We start from the raw sequence: 22,028 nt of genomic DNA on the forward strand, positions 1-22,028 counted from the left end.
ACTTGAAGCTTGGCAACACAGGCTGGAAAATTTAATGTTTGATTTACTATTGGGAAAGCAGGACTCATAATTCTGTAACTTATCAAAATGTAATCAGAGAGAGTTCAATAGTGTGGTTGGCCCAGAATAACAAATATCTACTGCAATGATCTGTATTTTTCCTCTACCTGAAGCAGTATTTAGATTACTATTATAAAATTATTATCCTCTGATCCATGCTTATCCAAACTCATGAAATGCTGCTCTTCCTCTCTTTACTCCCAGATATGTTTATCTGGAAAAATCTCTTTCTGGAGTCAAGATCCATCCAGGAATCTCGATCCATTAAGTCTTGGTGATATCTATGTGTCTATTTTTACCAATTTGTATAAATATTTCAGTTGCTTTGTTAATTATCTGTACTCTCTGGATTAGCAGGTAGATTATCCCTTCTGACCCTTTATTAGATCGAGTCTGTGTCTGCTGTTTCTTTCACTATTTTATATTTTTCTGAAGACTACTGGGTACATCCTCAGTTACTATTCTTTCTGTTTTATACCTATTGGTATTTTCAAGCATGTGATTTTACAGGATTACTATAGCTAATATGGCTTGCTGTGATAGATGAAATGAGTTCTAGAAGCTGCTAGAAAGTTAGTCAGAAAAAAATAGCCAATTTCAGTTATTTACCATAGTAGGGCCATTGAAAGGTAACTGAGGCCTTTTCCTCCAATACATTCTGCTTCTCTGCTCTCTGGACTTGGCTGATGGGCAGATCCTGACACACTGCTGCAGGCACTTAGCAGTTGGGGGGCTGAATGTGGGTAGCTTTGTTGAACAAAAAGATAAGTGGAAAATCATACTGGAGTAAGATCGTTACATTGGAGGGCTTTTCCTACAGCTTTGGTTCAGTTATTTGAATTAATATCAGGCTGTCATAATTTTTGGAAATATGAAAGGAAGATTGATTTTTTTTCTCTTACTTAGAAGAAAACAATCAGCAGAACTTGTTGTGGTATGATATTTGGACAGCAAATGGCACAGGTAATTGTGACAGAGTTCAACTAGGTATACATTGCTGCTCCTTCATAATCATTATGGAAGAACTTTTGCACACCCAAGGATCTGCTAATCTTAGCCTATAAAATTTATGATGGTGTGAAGGATGAGTGATTAGGTGTCTTTTACAGCCTATCCGAGTCTGATGATATGAAAATTGAAATGGCCATTAATTTAGTCTGTAACAGTCTTTACTTTCTAACATAGGTACCTTTGGCATATCCCAGTGACCTATTCCACAAGTTCCTCTAATGCAATTCACAGACACATTCTGAAATCAAAGACAGGTAATGAACTAACTAGCCAATAGCTGTTTTAATTCTGAAATTAAACACGTTCTGAGCTATTTGGAGGAAAGATACTGTAAGTCAATCTGATAATGAATGATATATGTTTGAGGAAGTTCTCATTTATCCATATATGTGTTACTAAAAGTACCCTTTAGCTAGAAAGTCTGAATTTTTTATTCAGTGGAAAGTTCTCATGTGCTTCTAGCTCTTAGAGATAGGTTTATATTTATATTAAGAAATGATGGCATCCTCTCTTATGTCTTTTAATACCTACTAGTTCAGTGGATAAAGGCATACACTCTGGAATTGATTGGCTCTGGATTCAAATCCTCATTCTGTCACATATTAGATGTGTGCCCTTAAGAAAATTTTTTAACTTCTGAGTTTCAGTTTTCTCATCTTATTTTGAATGGGGATTAAGCCTCACAGAGCTTTTGAGAGAATATGGTAATGTTATTTTACCACCTAGTATAATGTCTGTCATATTAAAAATAATACAATTTTAATTTCCCCTTTAAACACATCACTGAAATTTGAAAATGTTCCCATCATAATGTCGCGTTCAGCCTACAGTCCTTATTTTGCCCAAAATAAGGACTGGACAAATGGATCACCTATTTACATATACATATTTCAATGAGCAGTAACTAAACCTTGAGACAAGGCCACCAATAAATCAAGCCAAATTCCAGTCATGTTCATCATCTGGCTCACTGGGCCCTTGCATCCCTCTTAAACCTGCATAGACTGCTTTTGAGAACAAATTCATCAGTCCTTTTCCTAGGAATTAGTTTATTTATTAATTTAATAGGGTCATCATCCCCAAAATAAGCCATCCAGCAGACTATGAAAATAAGGATCATTGTGAGTCTTCCAAAACTTTGTCTTCCCCTTGATTTATTAGTAATAGTATGGAGACTAACACTTTTGGAGATGTTCCTGGTGTGCACGTCGATAAGGAAATACCTATACCAATTTTCTCCTCCTAGATACTCTGGATTTACCTGAGAAGACCAGTTGGGTAAAATTCAATGTGGACTCAAATGGCTACTACATTGTCCACTATGAGGGGCATGGATGGGACCAGCTCATTACACTGCTGAATCAGAACCACACACTTCTCAGACCTAAGGACAGAATAAGTCTGATTCATGATGCACTTCAGCTAGTAAGGTAATGCAAAACTTCATCTGATTTCATAGGAAATAACTGCTTTATCACCAGATACATTAGATTTCAAATCAAACGTTCAGTGTTAATCATTCACATGATATGGATATGAATGGAGGTCAAATACAGGCCATTAGGCCACAGCCTACCCACTGATAAAGTATTTTGACCCAACCAGCGTTTAAAAATTTAATCCAACATTTTAAAATATGGAGAAGTTTATGTAGAAATCCTGACTTCTGGAATCTCTTAAATAATGAGAAAATTTGGCAACTGTGGACCTTCATTCCCACAGGGCAACCATAGAGGAGGGTAGAGTGGGCAGATCTTCCTTTGGGCCAGGCCTACATTCTCCTATGTACCAAAGTCCTAAATGGTACACATGAGAGGCCTGCTTCACTCACTTATGGTGGACCCTCCAGGCATTTAAGCTTTTGACCTCAGATTTTAAATTTGTTTATGCTGGTAGCTTGCTGTTTCACCAAATACCAGTGTAATCTGTTGGACAAAAGGTATAAATATGGTTATAACCTTTATAATTTTAAAATCTAATGCACAATCCATTCATTACTTTGCTCACATTGGGGAAGTCAATATGAAATTGGTAGAAAAATGAAGGAGGAATTGGCTGCTTATGTTTATTCCTCTTTTTACTTTCCTGGAAAGACAAAGTGTTTTCTTTCCTTTTTCCCATTTATCATCAACAGAATAATATGTAGAATACGTCACAAGGTCACCAATGGAAAAAAAATTGGGGATCAGGTGGCGTATTTTGCATTATGTAAGCTTTTCCTATTCTGAGAATTACTGTAATGTACTCACTTTATTCAGTGTGACATATTATTTCCTTTCCGATCCTTATTTAGGTCAAATTAAGTAAACGTAACCAGCAAGACATCTCTCAGACACAGCTTCTCTGTACAGTAGAGTTCCCTAGTTAGAAAAGTGAGAGGATTGAGAGCTTAATCCTCAGTCCCATAGGTCTCAGGAGCCTCATGGTAGCATAGCTATCCTACATCTGAGTGGATGCGTGAAAGACTAGCTGAGAAGTGGATTATCATTAGTTGAGGGAGGTTTGTCTGCTTAAAGGAGAAACTCTGAGCAGATTGCAAAGAAGGTAGATTACAAATTTAAGACCAGGCAGAAGGAAGAATATTGACAACTCAGCAAATGAAACCAATCTTTGAAGTAGTTGCAAAGTCTTTTTTGCTGTTTCTATCCTATAAATTTATGTGTAGTGTAAATTTAGCAGAAGGAACTCTATAGTTACTGATGCATCAGTGGAAAAGCAATCATTTCTTTACTAGGTAGACTGGTTAATGAAGTTCCGAGTACAAATTTTGGTTTAAAACAAATCAACTAAGTACTACCTCTTCACTTATTGTTTGACCTTTGACAAGCTATTTAACCTTTTTAAGCCTAAATTTTCTAGTCTTTAAAACTTTTCTAGTCTTTAAAACTCCAATAATAATAATGTCTATCATGCAGGGTTGTTTTGAGGATTGCTTAAGATAATGTAGATAAAGCACTAAGTACAGTAATAAATGCTCAATAAATGGTAGCTGTTAGCATTATTAGTATTATCTAATATAAATTGTTTAAAAGATCATGCGTTGAATGGGAAGGTGAAGTGACAACATAGAAAAATGCATTTCAAATAATGTGAAATTGGAAAAAAAGCAGAATGTAAGCTTAGGTATTATTATGTTTGCAGTTACATGAAAAAAAAAATAAGCTAAAGGTGAGAGAAACAAAAACAGAAAGAAATATTCCAAAGTGCTATTAGTAAATATGTAAGGTAATGAAATTATGAGTTTTTTCCCCTTAATTTCCAATTGTTTTGTAGTTTGTTTATATTACTTTTATAATAAAAGTAATTATATAAGAAAACAATTTAAACATCTCATAATAGGTCTAAATATTTTTACTTGCTACTCTGCTTCGGTGATATATATCTCTTCCTTCCCTGCTTTGTGAAATATCTATTTAAGAGTTAAAGGATGTAATCTGTGATCACATTTAGTTTAGAGACAGAATTTGTCCCAGGAATGCATATTCATTTCAATTGGGTTTTCATACTTATTATTAAATATAATTTAAGACTTGGATCTCCTCTGAGTTGGGTGGAATTAAAATGACAACCATAATTTTCTTACAGGTAAACTATTTATTTCTTTAAGTCCAACACCATAAAAAGAAGCCCCAAATTGTTTCCTCAGGGATACAGTTTATTTCACAAAGGTACCGTTTAGCTGCAACTTTTTATAAATAAATAGATAGACTTTTTCCTGTTGGGCTGAAGTATATGCTTATATGTGGGTTTAGTTTTTAAGCTAAACAGACATTCAGATAACGTTTTGTGCATTGATTGAAGCAGAGGGCAGGTAATGAGGGGCTGGATTTTTATTAAATAATAACTTTATAAAAAGAAAAGGAGTCCCTCTTAAATGAATATTAAGATTAAAGTGTTTTAAAGTAGGTAAATATAAGAGTAAATAATGGCATTTGTCTAAGTAAAAAATAAATTAGACTGGGCTAAAAAGAAAAACAAGATTAATATAAAGTGAGTTTTATGTGTTAAACATTCTTTTTAAAGTTTTAACTCTAGAATATAATACCTAGTTTCTTCCTGTTGCTGATCCTCTTAGTATACTTTATAGCATCTGAAAGGAAATAATATGTCACACTGAATAAAGTGAGTACATTACAGAAATTCTTAGAATAGGAAAAGCTTACAATGCATAATACTCTACCTGATCCTTAATATTTTTTCTGTTGGAGACCTTGTGACCTGATTTATTCTACATATTATTCTGTTGATGATAAATGGGAAAAAGGAAAGAAAACACTTTGTCTTTCCAGGAAAGTCTAAAGAAGAATAAACATAAGCAGCCAATTCTTCCTTAATTTCTCTACCAGTTTCATATTGATTTCCCCAATGTGAGCAAAGTAATGAATGGATTGTGCACTAGATTTAACATTTAAAATTTTAAAGGTTGTGACTATATTTGTACTTATCTACTGCACCATATATTATGACACTTACACATGTGGGCAGGAATAGTGACATTTTGTGGATTTGTTTTTTAAAAAATATAGCAGACCATAAAATCATAGAGCATATGGTCCAGCCCTCTGTCTTCAGATGAATGTTTGGAAAATTTACTGTTAAGTCTGTTTTAAAACAATATGTCATTCAGTATGTCATTGTGGCTGAGAAGAGTATAGTCACAACAAAAGTTGCTTGCTTTTAACGTCACTTCTTTCTAGTTTCAGTTCCCTCATTTTAGATGAGAATTTAAAATTTAAAAAACCCATAGGAGATAGGGCATTATATTAATGAAAAATTCAAAACAGATATCTTTGTTCTGGAATCTGTTTCCATATAAAACTATTATGCTTAATCTGGGAGTTGGATGCTGGCAAGAATGGTTTATAGATGCTTCAGGGACACAGGTCTTCTCAGAAACACATGTGAAAACCACTTTACAAAAGTGACAGTATAATGGTTTATTTCCTCTACAGAAGAGATCCTAATGTTCTGATATTCAGAATAATAGTTTTGTTGTTTGTTCTTCTCATTAAAGGAAAATGTAGAGAAGGCATATCACTTTAGAATCTAAATAGATTCTTTAAAAAAATGAAAATCCTTGTTTGGACCCACTCAGAATAAGTGCTGCTTCTCTGTTAGGCTCTAGGAGGGACATCAAAGAAACAAAAGACATGACACCTGTCCTCAAAGTTCCAAATATGCTTGGAGGAACAATTCAGACCCACAAATTAGGCAATTAGAGAATGACAAATATATGAAAATTTGATATTATTTGGCACTAAACATGAATATTAGCTAATATTTATTTCATTTTCATTTACAAAGCTCTTATTTATGTTAGACATTAGTCTAAGCACTTTACCTATATTAACTCATTTAATCCTTACAACAGAGGACTAAAGCAGATACTCTTATTATCCCCATTTTATTGGGGAGGCAGCTGAAGCCCAGAGAGGTTAATTTACCCAAGTCAGTGGCAGAACTAGGATTTAAACCAAATGGTCTGAATTTAATGAACTGCTTCTGTTATTGCTCTCTATATCATATTTGTTTTAATATTTAAAATATTAAGAACCGTAAGATATGCACAAACCACTGACATTTGTTTTATACCTCAGTGCAGGAAGGTTGACTCTAGACAAAGCCCTTGACCTGACTCGCTATCTCCAACATGAAACAAGCATCCCTGCACTTCTCAAAGGCCTGGAATACCTAGAATTGTTTTACCACATCGTGGAAAGAAGGAATGTTTCAGATGTCACTGAAAATCTCAAGGTTTGTGTTTCTTTCAGAAAATTCATTAAGTAAAATACACAGTGCCTGGAGGATCAGTGAGACTTGTTCTGTTTTGTGTGAACTCTTGGGGTTAAATCTTGAAGAATCTGAGGAAACTGGCTGATAGCACAGTCAACACTTAAGCACCTAATAGTTAGATGTCCCTCGTTCCTTGTCATCGCCATCCTAAGAGCTAGGTGCCAGGATCATATGCAAAACACCCCTCCTAAGGTGATTTTATCTCATAGCACTTGGTATTCCCCCCTCAGATAGGAAATTAAATTGGACTTCTTCTTTTTTTTTAACATCTTTATTGGAGTATAATTGCTTTACAATGGTGCGTTAGTTTCTGCTTTATAACAAAGTGAATCAGATATACATATATCCCCGTATCTCTTCCCTCTTGCATCTCCCTCCCTCCCACCCTCCCTATCCCACCCCTTTAGGTGATCACAAAGCACCAAGCTTAAATTGTACTTCTAATGGAGAAACTAACTCTGGTAGGTGGAGGCCAGAAAAAGCGAAGCAAAATATAGAGATAAGTAGTTCTATGCTTTGGGAAAGGTTCATGCAGACAGTTTAGAGTTGAGCCCTTTGGATGGGTTGAGTGAGAGCTGGGTTAAGACCTAAACTTAGCCTTTCTGTAAACCATCCTATGCTTTCTGCAGCATTACCTTCTCCAGTATTTTAAGCCAGCGATTGACATGCAAAGCTGGCACGACGAGGGCTCGGTCTGGGACAGAAGGCTTCGTTCGGCTCTCTTGAAGCTGGCCTGTTACCTGAACCATGCTCCTTGCATCCAGAAGGCAACTGAACTCTTCTCTCAGTGGATGGAATCCAGTGGAAAATTAAAGTAGATCTGGACTTCTGTCCTATTCTTTGTTCCTTTCACTTTGATGTAAAAGTCTTTGATCATGCAAGACATTAGATCTAAAACCTTTTAGTGAGGATAGAAAAAAAAAACCATGCTGGGAATTACATACCTTTGTTTCATGCTCCCACATAGCAAGTGCTGGATAGATTTTGTGGGAAGTGAGGTTTAAGTCCCTGTAGGGGAGAGCTAATAAACATTAGCATGGTACCAGAAAGATGGCCAGAGGGTGGAGGCCAGCAGGGCCGCTGCCCAATCTGCAAGAGTAATGCCTTTTAAAGGTAAAAAGCAATGTGAAATGTTCATGCAATCCAAATACCAGTGATCAGTTGATGAAACTAAAAAAAAAAAAAAGGGGGGGGGGCAGTGCCTTTTTAAAATGTGTTTACTTCTTCATTAACCAATTAACCAATACCACACCACAGCCTTAGCCCCAAGTTTCAGCTTTGATAGGATACTGATGATTTGGGCCATCTAAAGGATGTGTATGGTGGCGAAATTGATTCCAGTGGTGGTTGTAATCAAGTAGATGCCCGGTGATCAAAAGGATTATGTTGCAGTTTAGTTTAGCAGCTGCAACCCCACAGGTACTGAAAGACGCCACGATCTTTTCAATGTAAGCCTTGATTTCTGTCCAACACATGACTTTATATTGTTGCTATTAAAACTCTGACTCTCCAGTTGGATGTTTTGAGAAATCAAATCTGTATATGAATTAAGGAAAATTCCTTTTTAAAATAGAAAAAATAATTCACAACTTTAGTACCATGTAAAGCAATGGTGTCAAGTTTCCCTCTGCCAAATTGTTATGAAATGCTGTTATAATTTATCTCCACATAACTAAATCTCAGTGAGCTTTTTGAAATCTTTTCTTGAATTCTTCTTTAAAAAAAAAGTAATTCATTTTCTTCTTTTTGGACTTTTTCACTCTTTGGGATTTAGGCTTAAAATCAGTTTCAGAACAAAAATATCTTTTAGCTATATTTTTCTCTTCTTTTTGTTCATATTTGAATGAACTGTATGAGTGAGGCTAAAATATAAACATCCGTTGCCCTATAACACAACAGAATATTATTCTGTTTTTATGCTACTTGTAAGAGGGATGATCTTACCTGCAGTAACTCAAGTACAGTAGATACAATGGTTCAACTTGTTGAATAGGATGCTATACCTATGAAAAAATTCTGGGTAAATCTCATTTAAGCTTGTAATCAAGAACACATAATCATATATTGTAGGTTTCTTTTTTCTAAACTTCAAGCGCACTAGTATTAATCCTAAAGGGGAATTTCCTTTTATTGATTAATTGATTACTTCATTCATGAATTCAAAATATAATGCTTTGCCTGTTGCCTACGTGCCAGGCACTGCATTTGGTGCTAAGAATAAACTAGTGAACAAAACAACTATGTGTTCTACCTTCAAGGAACTTACAATTTATTTGCTACCAATTTTTATAAATTTGTACAGTAAAACACACTAAAACAAAATAATGTGGAATGTAATTTAATTACTTTTTGTTTTATGATTCAAAGTCTCTTGAGATATTTAAATGCATATAGTACAGTGGAAATAGCACAGGATTAGAACCATAGGTCTAAATCCCATCTCCAAAAAGGCTAGTATGTCACCTTGGTGCAAGTTACTTAACCTTTCCAAGCTTTATTTCCACTTTTTAAAAATTAGCATAATTTTTCTATCTCACTGGGTAGCTTTGACAGTTAAATAAGTTGTATAGAGACTAGTACAATCTTATGGTCCGTGCATGATAAATACAAATTGCCTGTCCCATCCCTACTTCTCTGTGTTTTGGTTATTCCAAGCCATCAATATGAATATCATTTATTATTGATCTAATGATATTTGGGATTAAAAATAATAACCAAATTAAAATCAAAGCTAGTTAGTATCCTATAGGACAATAAAACCCCAAAACCATGGTGTCTTCTTTAGGTGCACAGAAACTAATAATATTGCATCTTATCAGTTTTACAGAATTATAAAATGACTGAACTCTAAACAGCTGTGCTAAAATATAATTCTCTACACGTAGAGAGTCAGATAACCCTCAGACAGGCCTGCTAGAAAATACTCCCAATGTGACATTAAAGCAGCAAGTAATAATCTTTTTTAAAAAATCATATAGCACCAATATATGCTATTTAATGATAGAATTCTATATAAATGAGTGCATTTATATTTCAGAAATCACCTTTTTTAATTTATTCATTCCATCAACTTTCTGTTTTCATCTCCAAGTAGTTGACATTTTTATGATTATTATCCTTGTTAACATCTTATCATCAGGAGGAAAAAAACCACAAATAATTTGCAAAGTAGAATTACATAAAATGTTTTTATAAAAATTTGCCAGAAAAAATGGTTTAATATGCTAGGTACTGGAAATAACTCAGAGGTGATTCTGTTATAGCAATTTAAAATCATAATAAGAAAAAAAGAATTTTTTCTTTCATAGAATTTTTTTTCACTTTTGTGCTTAATATTACAGTATCCCAACAGATGTTTTAAAGATTGTGTACTCCGTGGGTGCTCAAACAACAGCAGGATGGAATTACCTTTTAGAGCAATACGAACTGTCATTGTCAGGTGCTGAAAAAAACAAAATTCTGTATGCATTGTCAACCAGCAAACATCAGGAAAAGTTAATGAAGTAAGTGAATTTAACTAAATTGTTAAAAGTAAACTTACACATATTCAGGGAAGATACTAAAATTTCAGCTACCAATTTCAAAGGCATATAATAATAATTGAATCAGAATTTGAACCGCTTTACTTCCAAAAATATATATTGACAAAATGCAAAACAGATATTCCTTAGTTATTAACATGTGATTGATACTAAACAAATAGCTATGTTTTACTTTCAGAACCTTGGTGGAAAATTATTGTACAAAATACAAGATGCTAATCATCTTGTATTTTAAGATGCTAATATAAGATGTATATAAGATGCTAATCAAAATTCTTTGAAATAATAAGTGAATAAAATTACTTCTAGAAAAAAGCAAAAGTTTAACTGGAATAGTAAAAATGTTAGCCAGTAGAGACTTTATTACTGTTTTTGGTACATCACACTTTTGTCATGCCTCTTTCTCTCTGATTCTTCTAATATACTGATAGCCTGAGTTAGTTTCCATTATAAAATACAAACCATGAAAAATTAAGTGATTTTTATTTCTTCAGGTTAATTGAACTAGGAATGGAAGGAAAGGTTATCAAGACACAGGACTTGGCAGCTCTTCTTCATGCAATTGCCCGAAATCCAAAGGGGCAACAATTAGCCTTGAATTTTGTTAAAGAAAATTGAATCCATCTCCTTAAAAAGTTAGTATTTGTTTACATCCAGTGTGTGTTCTTCCACCCAGATATCTCAGTTGCCTAAAACCATGTATAACCAAATGATCCCAATGACACCATTTTTACTCAAATAGTTTGATGAAGTCTATCAATTTTAAAACTCACTAGCCCAAATTGCCCTGTCCAGGTATAAGTGAGAGGAATGAAATAAAGGGAATGGGAAACAGATTTCTCTTACTCAGCCCAGGCAATGAAGAATTGCTGGGAACAAGTAAGAGCTGAGTTAAATCCAGTCATCAGCCCCATCTCCCCATTCCCTTCTGGCTCTCTCCCCAACCCTGAAGAATACATTGAAGCCATATATAGTACATCAAACACTGGGGGGAGAAAACTTCAGGAATTCTGAAGAGAACTAATCCCTATTTCCAGTTCCCCTGGGGAGGTGGCACAGTGGAGAGCTTGGAGTAGCTAAAAGAAATTCAATCAGAAATGTTTTGGGAGCTCCCCTCCAAAACTGGATAGGTTATGAGTCTTTTCCGGGGTTTCAACTTTGGGGAAAACTAGAGCTCACTCAGTATGCTCCTGAACCTAAAATAGTCCCAGAAAAACCAACAATGATTAGATTTCATTGGAATGTACAGGATGGCATTGCTTTCTCTCACAACAAACCTCCTGCTAAGTGCTCAGCCATTCCTCATCCAAATCCAAAACGTCACTTATTAACTATATGGAAAATACCCTGAATGAAAGAGCCGTGCAGTTTGCTCTGTTTATCTTTGTATCAGTTAGCATCTCTGATGTCAGTCATCCTCAGTTCCTCTTCCCTCTCATTTCTTAGCCATAAAGGACTCAGAGTCCTCACGGATAGCTTTTTGTCAGTACAGAGCACATTTCTACCCCACTCCAGGACCTTCAAGGGGTTGACATCCACATGAGACTGAATAGTTAAAAAACTGCTTTTTTAAAAATGTCTTTCCTTAAAGACCTTACTGGAATCATTGGTTTGGTTGTTTGCATGACTGTCTGTTCCCTCCTGAAATGGTCAGACTTTTCTGCAATGCTGTAGATTTGTTTCGTAACTGGAAATTATCCTCCTGCCCAACCATGGTGCACAGTCCAGACTTGGGACCATTTCTGAGATGTATCTATGCTCCCTTTGACCTGTGGTACAGATTCTCTATATAAGACACTGGGGTGAAGGATGCCATCTGTGGCTTCGAATGAGAGTTCAACAAACAATGCCCCAATAAACATAATGTATAAACACAGTGTTGTCCAAAATGAGATGGGCAAGTATTGTAAGACAATGCCTTACAGTGCAAGAAGAAAATAATACTACATGTATTATTTCTTATCTTATGCTCTTAAATTTTCTTTTTTACCTTTAACATAGTATGTGCATATAATTCATAAATAAAAATATGTATATTGGGAAATTCTTGGTCAAAAAATATGTATTGATGGGTGAATAATCAAAAATGTAGGGCTTCCCTGGTGGCGCAGTGGTTGAGAATCTGCCTGCTAATGCAGGGGACACGGGTTCGAGCCCTGGTCCGGGAAGATCCCACATGCCGCGGAGCAACTGGGCCTGTGAGCCACAACTGCTGAGCCTGCGCGTCTGGAGCCTGTGCCCCGCAACGGGAGGGGCCGCGATAGTGAGAGGCCCATGCACCCCGATGAAGAGTGGCCCCCGCTTGCCACAACTAGAGAAAGCCCTCGCACAGAAACGAAGACCCAACACAGCTAAAAATAAATAAATAAATAAAGTAGCTATTAATTTAAAAAAAAAATGTAGAGAATGCTGCTTTAAATATAAACTTAAATTTAAACATAAACATTGGTCATATTTCTTAAAAAATGCTTTATTTACATTTTAATCTTATGGTCAAATTTGATAAATTTCATAGCTTTCAGATTTTACTGGATGAATATGAGTTATTCTTGTGGTAATTAATAGTATCCATTGCAAGGCACAAATTTATCATATAGTTATTAATGTTATATATTTTAAATATATAGCATGTTATAAACATAAGGTCATTATTTCTATTACTTAAATCTATGAGGTTCCTTTTATTTTCAGATTTGAGTTGGGCTCATTTCCCATAAGAATGATCATCTCTGGCACAACATCTCACTTTTCTTCCAAGGATGAGTTGCAAGAGGTTTGTGACTCTCTATTGCTAATAATTTAAAAATAAATGTTCAAGCTGTAGAATTGAAAGTAAACTTAGATGCAATCTGGTCTGAAGTTGTTATTTTATTAAAAGAAAATAAACTGTCCAATGTCACATAGCAAGTAAATGGAAGGGACAGGACTAATGTTCATAGCGTTCAAAATGGAAATTATACTTGAGGGACGAGTCCTTTTGTATTATTTCATTCATATTGTATCATCACTCGAGTGATTATATTGAAGTTTGGAAGAGTTCATAAAGGTCTTTTTAACAAAGTTACTCTTTTTGGTAATTCTACTTTTTTTTAAAAAAGCATTCTAGTGTTTTACATCTTCTTTCCACAATAAATCTTAAATTTATTTACTTTACAAGCAAATTCAGAATTCTAGTACTTAAATCTCAGATCACTGCTTACTCTATAACTCGGCTCAATCTCTTCTTTACCCACAGTGTGCTCACTTGTAAGATTTGTCATTCCTGTCTTATTTTATCTATTGTTTGAAGGTAAAGTGAAATAATAATTATGCCCAAAAAAGAGAAGAAGAAAATAACGTTTCAGAGATTGGCAAAGAAATGCTTGTGCCTGTGTTTGTATAATTTATAAGGTGTTTTGAAACCCTTTGGAAGAGAAAGTGTTTTATGAACCACGTCAGTTATCCTTTTCTTGCTTATTTTTCAGGTGAAACTGTTCTTTGAATCTCTTAAGGCCCAAGGATCACATCTGGAAATTTTTCAAATTGTTCTGGAAACCATATCCAAGAATATTAAGTGGCTGGAGAAGAATCTTCCCACCCTGAGGAATTGGCTACTGATTAGTATTTAAATGGTCAATAGAAACAGCACATCAGATGCAGGCTGTGTCTACATGAAGTGGGCAAAGCTCAAGTCAAAGTCCCAGATGGTTTAACCAGTAAGAAGCCTCAAGAAATCAGCCAGCACAGCTACCTGTGCTCAGCTATCATCTCTAGCTGGCAGACGTATGATGCTGGGGTGAGGGAAGGCCAGTTCAGTAGCCTATTTTAAAGTAAACTTTGTGAATAATGGAGATATGTGGAGACGTATTGATAAATATAGCTGTAATAGTTTAGCTGCAACACAGACTGTCTACAATGCCCGACATTATGCGACTACTACTTTGCTTCTTTGATGTTTTTTTTAAACCTTGCATAGAATCCTGGAATTAGCCCAACCAGGTTACCTTCAAGGAAACACAGCCAATCTGCAAAAAAACCTTTCTTTTGCATCCTTCCATCTTCTTACTCTCCAGCTCCCTCAACTCAACCTGAATAGTTTAATAGCACCTTTGACTCTAGATTTGACCTGTTCATGGCCCTACCAAGGTTTGTATAACACCTAAGTGATATCACTCTAGAATTATATGTACTATAGCATAAGGAAACTGAAAGAGTAAAGAATACTATTTTTCCACCAAGATAATATGTAAATTAAGCAGTAAAATATGTATGAGTTTCAGTAGAATTGTGCCATTAACATTTCCATGAATAAGAAAAGTACTTTCTCTTGTGTAGTAATTTATCTACCATAAATTTCCAAGTTTTTAATTCTCTTCCTTTTAGTTCTTTGTTTAAATACATTTTTAACCTCTCAGATTCTTAAGAATTGAGTACAGAAAGTGGAAATTTTATTATTTGATGAGAATGAACGTGAGAAGTACTGTGCCAATAACGTTTTAACAAATAAAGAGTTTTTTAAAAAGAAATGTATTGTACTTTTTAGTGTGGTATTTCAAAACCCTTATGGTGGATGCCAGACCCGCAAAACAAACTAAGGTTTGGCTAAAGTTAGTTTTACTTTCTTTTACCTTGAATGAATAAACAAGTTGTAAAAAGGTTATATACAATATCATGAATAATGATGGAGTGAGCAGATACAACTTCTCCATGCTTCCCTGATTCCCCACAGAGGCACAGGGAAAATATTGTGGTTTCCAGAGCCCACTCAGAATGAGAAATCTTCCAGATCAGGGGAGCCCAGAGCAATGACTTGCGCCCTTTTAGGGTTTGTGTCAGGGAGAATAGGCCCTTCAGCCCTCAAGAGTCCAACTTACTACGGTGACAGGAATTTCTTGTCCTACTTCATGTTCATACTTCTGCATTTCATTCTTTGCTATGTCACTGGGTCTATTTGAGGTTCCAGAGAAGCAAGCCTGGCAAGGAACTACTAGGAGAGATCCTAATTTTCTGAGGGAAGTTCCTAGGGTTTTTTGGGGGGGTTTTTTTTGGAATTTTTTGGGGGGGAGGAGGGGTTTATTCCATTCCAGACTGCAAGGAAGGCCTCTAAATAGTCACGGGATCTAGTTTTCTACTTAAACATTAATGTCTACCAAACACAGGTTGTTTATAATGGCCACATTTTTACTCTGCAACAAATACCTCTTTACCTAAATTCATTATGACCTTATTTCCATTTAACTATGTCACTATTTTTCATTCAACACATAATTATATTTACAGACTTTAAATCAACCATTTATTATATTGTCTGCTTCCTAAAACCTTAATCTCATCAAAGTCATGTTTCCAAATCATAAGGAAGAAAGGGTGAAAAGGATTATGAAATAAGTGGGTTTGCTGGGTTGAAGCATATGTGTATTTTACATAATCTAATATTTTAATAGTTAGTGCCAGATTATTTTTCTGAAAAGGGGTATTAATTCACTTTCTTCTTACCCCTATATTCTTACTTGTCAGTATCAAATATTAATCTCTTGTATCTAGTAATCCTTTTTCATAGTAAGGTACAGTTTCTCCAGATACTTACAAAGTTATGCTACTGCTTTCTTTTGATTCGGTATTTGCTTGATACATCTTTTTGTACCCTGTTACTTTGAATTTTTCTGTATCCTTTAGTTTCATATGAGTCACTTATAAACAGACTATACCTGAATTTTGTTTTCTATTATGTTCCCCACCTCAGGCAGGCCCAGGCTTTGTCCTCTGTCCCCTCTGCTCTCAAAGGCTTAAAAACTGAAACTTCAGATGCCCTCAAGGAGAACATTGACTTCAGCCTTCTGCTGACCCCTCAGGTTTCCTGCTTTCACTTAGTTTTTTATGCATGACTATTCCTTACTAACTTTTCAGGTCACGAATGCATTAAAATATTTAAAAAATATATTTCATTCTACATTTTCAGTTATTTTTAGCAAGAAGGTTAGTCAGGGTACCTACTCTAGCATATTCCCAGAAACCATAATAATTTATTTTCCAATATGCAAATGATGAACACTTTTACATAGAGGCTCCTTAGTATGGAAACTGGTTGGTGGTATTGACTGTGCAGTATTGATTTCTCAGAAATAAAGTTGTGGGTGCCTAATACTGTATAATACTTAAGAAGTTAGCAGTATAAACAGACCATTTGTTCAGGATTTAAAATCAGGAAAATTTTTCCAATATTCATAAAGAGAAATTGTTAGAAAGTCTGAGAAATGCAGACTTAACAAGATAGAAAAAGCTTTCTATGTCTCAATCACTTCTTCAAACTTAACTTCAACCATAACTTCAAGATCTCTTGCTAATTTGTTCTCCTTTCCCCCGAAGTCCTCATCTTCTACCATACTCCCAGATAAGGTCCGGTAACCAGTTTTCTATTCTCAACCTATGACTCATTAATTCTCATCTTTAGGTATTTACACACATGATTTCCCACACTTCAAAGTTCATGCCTTCTGCTGTTGAATTATACCATATTTCTTTCTTTCAATACAATATTTCAGGTTCATGCCTCTGTAAGGAGTTCCCATGTTAATACCACCTGGCATGTTCCTCTAGTCATCCAAACAATACCTCTGTTATAATTACAAACCTCATTTTAAAGTAGGCAGAGCAAATTGTATGTGAAAAGACTTAAAAGATACAAAGGACATTATTTCTCAGTTTTAGAACAGTACTCTCCTTTAAAAACTGTTTTCTAATAAACTAGTAAGTTTGGAAATCCTAACTCATTTCTAATATTTTGAGTTGGAGTTGGAATAAGGATAAATAGAACATTCTAAAAACTTAAATATGGAAAGAGGTGGGGAAGGGGGTGGGGGAACTTTTTCTAAAAGAGAAACAGTTGTCTCCATGGTATAAGGCTGCTGATAGGTAATTTCATTTTCTTTCTTTTATTTTTATTGTTTTTAAGTTTTTTAAAAATTTTTATTTTTTTGTTTATTTACTTATATTTGGCCACATTGGGTCTTCGTTGCTGCGCACAGGCTTTCTGTAGTGGCCCCGAGCGGGGGCTACTCTTCTTTGCGGTGCGCTGGCTTCTCATTGCAGTGGCTTCTTTTGCTGCGGAGCTCGGGCTCTAGGTGCGCGGGCTTCAGTAGTTGTGGCACACAGGCTCAGTAGTTGCGGCTCGTGGGCTCTAGGGCACAGGCTCAGTAGTTGTGGGCCTGGGCTTAGTTGCTCCGCAGCATATGGAATCTTCCTGGACCAGGGCTCAAACCCGTGTCCCCTGCATTGGCAGGTGGATTCTTAACCACTGCACCACCAGGGAAGCCCTTATTTTCTTTCTAGTCATACCTCCAGATGTAGAGTCAAAGAGTAATAGCAGAAATCTTAGAAGGATGAACAGAGTATTTTAGCTGGTGAGGGGGTAAACAGGTAGAGATATGTCAGCTGATAAGGATTAAAGAAAAGCTCTGGTCTGAAATAAGTATGCACAACCTATGTGATCCAGACAGAATCCATAGGAGTCAGACCCTATGTCCTGAGTGAGTTAATTTAACTCACACTCGGGGGCTGAATTAGGTCACTTAAGAAACAATGAATAGGACTCCCCTGGTGGCACAGTGGTTAAGAATCCTCCTGCCAGTGCAGGGGACACGGGTTAGAGCCCTGGTCCGGGAAGATCCCACATGCCGCGGAGCAACTAAGCCCGTGCACCACAACTACTGAGCCGGTGCTCTAGAGCCCGCGAGCCACAACTACTGAAGCCCACGCGCCTAGAGCCCGTGCTCTGCAACAAGATAAGCCACTGCAATGAGAAGCCCGCTCACCGCACCCAAGAGTAGACCCCGCTCACCGCAACTAGAGAAAGCCTGCGTGCAGCAGCGAAGACCCAACGCAGTCAAAAATAAATAAATAAAATGAAAAATAAAAAAGAAACAATGATAAGTTGTTGGTTAATGAGAGAGGCTGGGTAGCATTTAAAGTTTTGTATTTTTTTATTCTAAGTTGTGCCTTATTTATAGATAATAGTTTTGACACTACTGATCAAAGCACTGTTCTAAAAATAATGTTCTGGGCTTCCCTGGTGGTGCAGTGGTTAAGAATCCGCCTGCCAATGCAGGGGGCACGGGTTCGAGCCCTGGTCTGGGAAGATCCCACATGCAACAGAGCAACTAAGCCTGTGCACCACAACTATTGAGCCTGCGCTCTAGAGCTCCCGAGCCACAACTACTGAAGCCCGTGGCCTAGAGCTCGGGCTCCACAACAAGTGAAGCCACTGCAATGAGAAGCCCTCACACTGCAACGAAGACCCAACACAGCCAAAAATAAATAAATATAATAAATAATTTTATAAAAATAATGTTCTATATTCTAGAAATGCCATTACCAGGTAGGAAAAGCTTATTATTCTCCTACTTTCAGTTAACTATTTCTCTGGGAAACCTAGGTGTTTAGAGTTTAAGTCCAAGGGAGTATACCAACTGTTGGCTCCTCGGTCTCACTGAGAACCTAGAAAGAAAGAACACCTGCATTGTTGGCCTTGCAAAGCCAAATCTAAAAAGTGCTGCCTAAAAAAGGAAATTCATGGATTTTTTTTCCAAAATACATCTCCCCTTAACCAGCAGCCTTTTCTTCTGTAATTCCACCATTACAGATTCATTCCTTTGGGTTAATAAAAGTTAAAATATTAAGCTTTAACTCATGCTTTAGTGTGACTTTGGTTTTTTTAATTAATATTTCTTTATAGCTAGCTGACAAAAGGGCCTTAAGGAGAGAAGACCCTGAAGCTGGAAGAGAGGACTGGGGGAGTGGATTCTGGAATGAAGGCAATACCCCAGAAAGGTCTGGTTGGGTAGGAAGCTCTGTAGGGCAGTATCTCTTACTTATTTATGGGTATTGTATACAGATGGCATTTGATACATATGTATTGACTGTGTGAAGCAGCACCTTGAAGTGAGGAAGGAAAATAGAAAATGGGACGTCAGAGAACTCAGAGACAAGCTTACTTGGCAATTTTGCGTCAGATGGTCCTGCTAGACCATGATTGTATAGTTCTGCATCATGTATTATGCATTATGTATATATCCTGTGTGCTGGTCTTGACTGGCCCAGTGTATTGTAAAGCCTTAAAAGCAAAACTTTAGCTCCTGTTTTGTTTTCAGTTCTCTTTGGTCTCTGGACACCATGGGCACTCCACAAACATTGCTGAGTGACTGACAGCCTGTGCTGGCAGCTATCAGCCAGAGGGAGGAAGAAAGCATCTGAGCCAGCCTAGAATCAGTCAAGAATTACAGTCAAGTGTAATTTTCTGCATAAACATTACAGGACCTTCTCATGCTCAAAAACAAACAAAAAGCTGAAGGACACATTTTATAGGAATGAACTTTAGCCACGCTCTATTTCAGCATAGCTGTAAGAAATAAAGGAAAATGAAAACTGAATCAGTATCTTCAGGAGCGTAAACATCTCCCTAGAAAGAATAAGTCAATCAAAAATTCCAGCTAGAGATCATTTCTAAAAATAGTTTTTATATCCTCTGACTTTTATTAAAGAGGGCCTATGGTTGGTTTTCACAGCTGGAGCAGGGCCCACCATCCCTGCCATTTGCTGGCCTAGCGAGGCCCCTTCTGATGCAGGACCTAGATATAAACTCGATACCAAAAACTTGGTTTCCTCAGGACCCCATTATTTTAAATTATCAGGTTAAAATAAGTCAGCATTATACAAATTTGTTTGCTCTCTCATTATACTTTGTGTGTCTAATCATTTTTTGCATGCAATCTACATGGAATTAAAGGTTTACAATTCACATTTAATAGTAATAGCAAATACCTCTTTAGCACTTATTTTGTGCCAGTCTCTGCTGAAAGCATTTTCGGTGTGTTAGTTCATCCTACCCTCACAATAATCTTAAGAGGGAGGTAGCTGTCCTTAGTTTGCAAAGGAGAAAAAGAAACCCAGGGAGGTTAAGCAACTTGCTCCAGTCAGAGGCAATGGTTTTTAGTATATTTACAAAGCTGTGCACCTATCAACATGGTCAGTTTTAGAACATTTTCATCTCCCCAACAAGGAATCTGTACTCATTAGCAATCACCTCCCATTCCTCCCTCTCTTCATTCTTAGGCAACCACTAATCTACTTTCTGTTTCTATAGATTTGCCTAGTCTGGACATTTCAAAAACATCAAATAATACAATATATGATCTTCTGTAACTGACTTCTTTGTTGGACATTTGGGTTGTTTACATTTTTTGGCTATTTTGAATAACACTACTATGACCATTCATGTACCAGTTTTTGTGTGAACATAAATTTTCAATTCTTTTGGGTACACACCTAGGAGTGAAATTGCTGGATCATATGGCAACTCTATGTTTAATCTTTGGAGGAAATGCCAGACTATTTTTAAACACAGCTGCATCATCTCTACCAGCAGTGTGTGAAGGTTCCAATTTCTCTACATCTTTGTCAACATTTATTATTATCTGGCTCTTTGATTCTAGCCATCCTATGCCTATGTCTAGCCAGACCATGAAGTGGTATCTTAACTGTGGTTGTGATTTGCATTTGTTTCATGGCTAGTAATATTGAATATCTTTTCATGTGTTTATTAGCCATTTGTATATCTTCTTTGGAGAAATGTCTATTCAGATCTTTTGCCCATTTTTAATTGGATTATTTGTCTTTTATTACTGAGTCGTAAGAGTTGTTTATATATTCTAGATACAAGTCCCTTGTGAGGTTTATGATTTGCAAATATTTTCTCCCATTCTTTGGGTTGTCTTTTCGCTTCTTGATGCTGTCCTTGGAAACCAAATTTTTCTTCAACCTTGTCTTCTTTATTTCCATTATATAGATGCTGTTATGATGAGTTGAATTGTGTGCCCTCAAAATTCATATGTTGAAATCATAACCCCCAGTACCTCAGAATGTGACGTTATTTGGAAATACGGTTGGAAATGTAACTAGTTAAGATGAGGTCATACTGGAGCAGGATGGACCCCTGCTTCAATCTGACTAGTGTCCTTATTAAAAGGGGAAATATGGACACAGACATGCACACAGGGAGAATGCCTTGTGAAGACTGGAGTTATGCTGTCACAAGTCAAGGAACTACCAGAAACTAGAAGAGAGGCCTGCCTGGAACATATCTTTCCCTGGTGCCTTCAGAGGGAATATGGCCCCACTGACACCTTGATCTTGGGCTTCCAACCTCCAGAACTATGAGACAACAGCTTTCTATTTTTTAAGTCACTCAGATTATGGTATTTTTTTTATAGCAACCCTAGCAAACTAATACAAATGCCTAAGATATTTTTCCATTTTGGTAGTTACTTTCAGTTCAAAATTCAAGGTTGAATAATATATCATTTCTAGGTTTGTAATCCTAGTTATATTGGTCAATCATATGAAAAATTACATTGAATTGGGTTCTGTCTTTACATTTCCTGTACAAGTGTCTTAGGGTTTTGAAAAAATTATCAAAATATTATTAAAATATATCAGTATTCATAACATTAAGTGGACCTACCTAACATTTTGGTTGCTTAACCCCTTTTCCTTTCTGAATAATAAAAATGATTTTGTCCAAGTGCTCCCTTGTTCCCCTATATGAAATAAGGGAAGTGATCCTAGACTCTGCTTTGTCTAAGACACCAA

The 22,028-nt window shown here is 36.2% G+C and overlaps 1 protein-coding gene across 2 annotated transcripts in view; it reads left to right on the forward strand.

Annotated features, from left to right (window-relative positions):
- ERAP2 (endoplasmic reticulum aminopeptidase 2) overlaps positions 1–14,911 on the forward strand; it is a 38,408-nt gene extending 23,497 nt beyond the window's left edge. Inside the window, exons 13-20 of one of the 2 annotated variants that reach the window (XR_009007299.1) lie at positions 1,246–1,325; positions 2,318–2,501; positions 6,669–6,825; positions 7,494–7,678; positions 10,206–10,367; positions 10,901–11,041; positions 13,098–13,179; positions 13,871–13,927. Coding sequence is in view for 1 of the 2 variants with exons in the window: in XM_007197481.2 (XP_007197543.2) it covers positions 1,246–1,325; positions 2,318–2,501; positions 6,669–6,825; positions 7,494–7,678; positions 10,206–10,367; positions 13,098–13,179; positions 13,871–14,014 (994 nt within the window). In the remaining variant the exon portion in view is untranslated. Of the gene's footprint in view, positions 1–1,245; positions 1,326–2,317; positions 2,502–6,668; positions 6,826–7,493; positions 7,679–10,205; positions 10,368–10,900; positions 11,042–13,097; positions 13,180–13,870 lie in introns of both variants that reach the window. The other variant, XM_007197481.2, reaches the window with a different exon arrangement.
- Positions 14,912–22,028: the final 7,117 nt, after the last annotated feature.

This window comes from Balaenoptera acutorostrata, chromosome 2 (assembly GCF_949987535.1).
Source record: "Balaenoptera acutorostrata chromosome 2, mBalAcu1.1, whole genome shotgun sequence".
NCBI lineage: Eukaryota > Metazoa > Chordata > Mammalia > Artiodactyla > Balaenopteridae > Balaenoptera > Balaenoptera acutorostrata.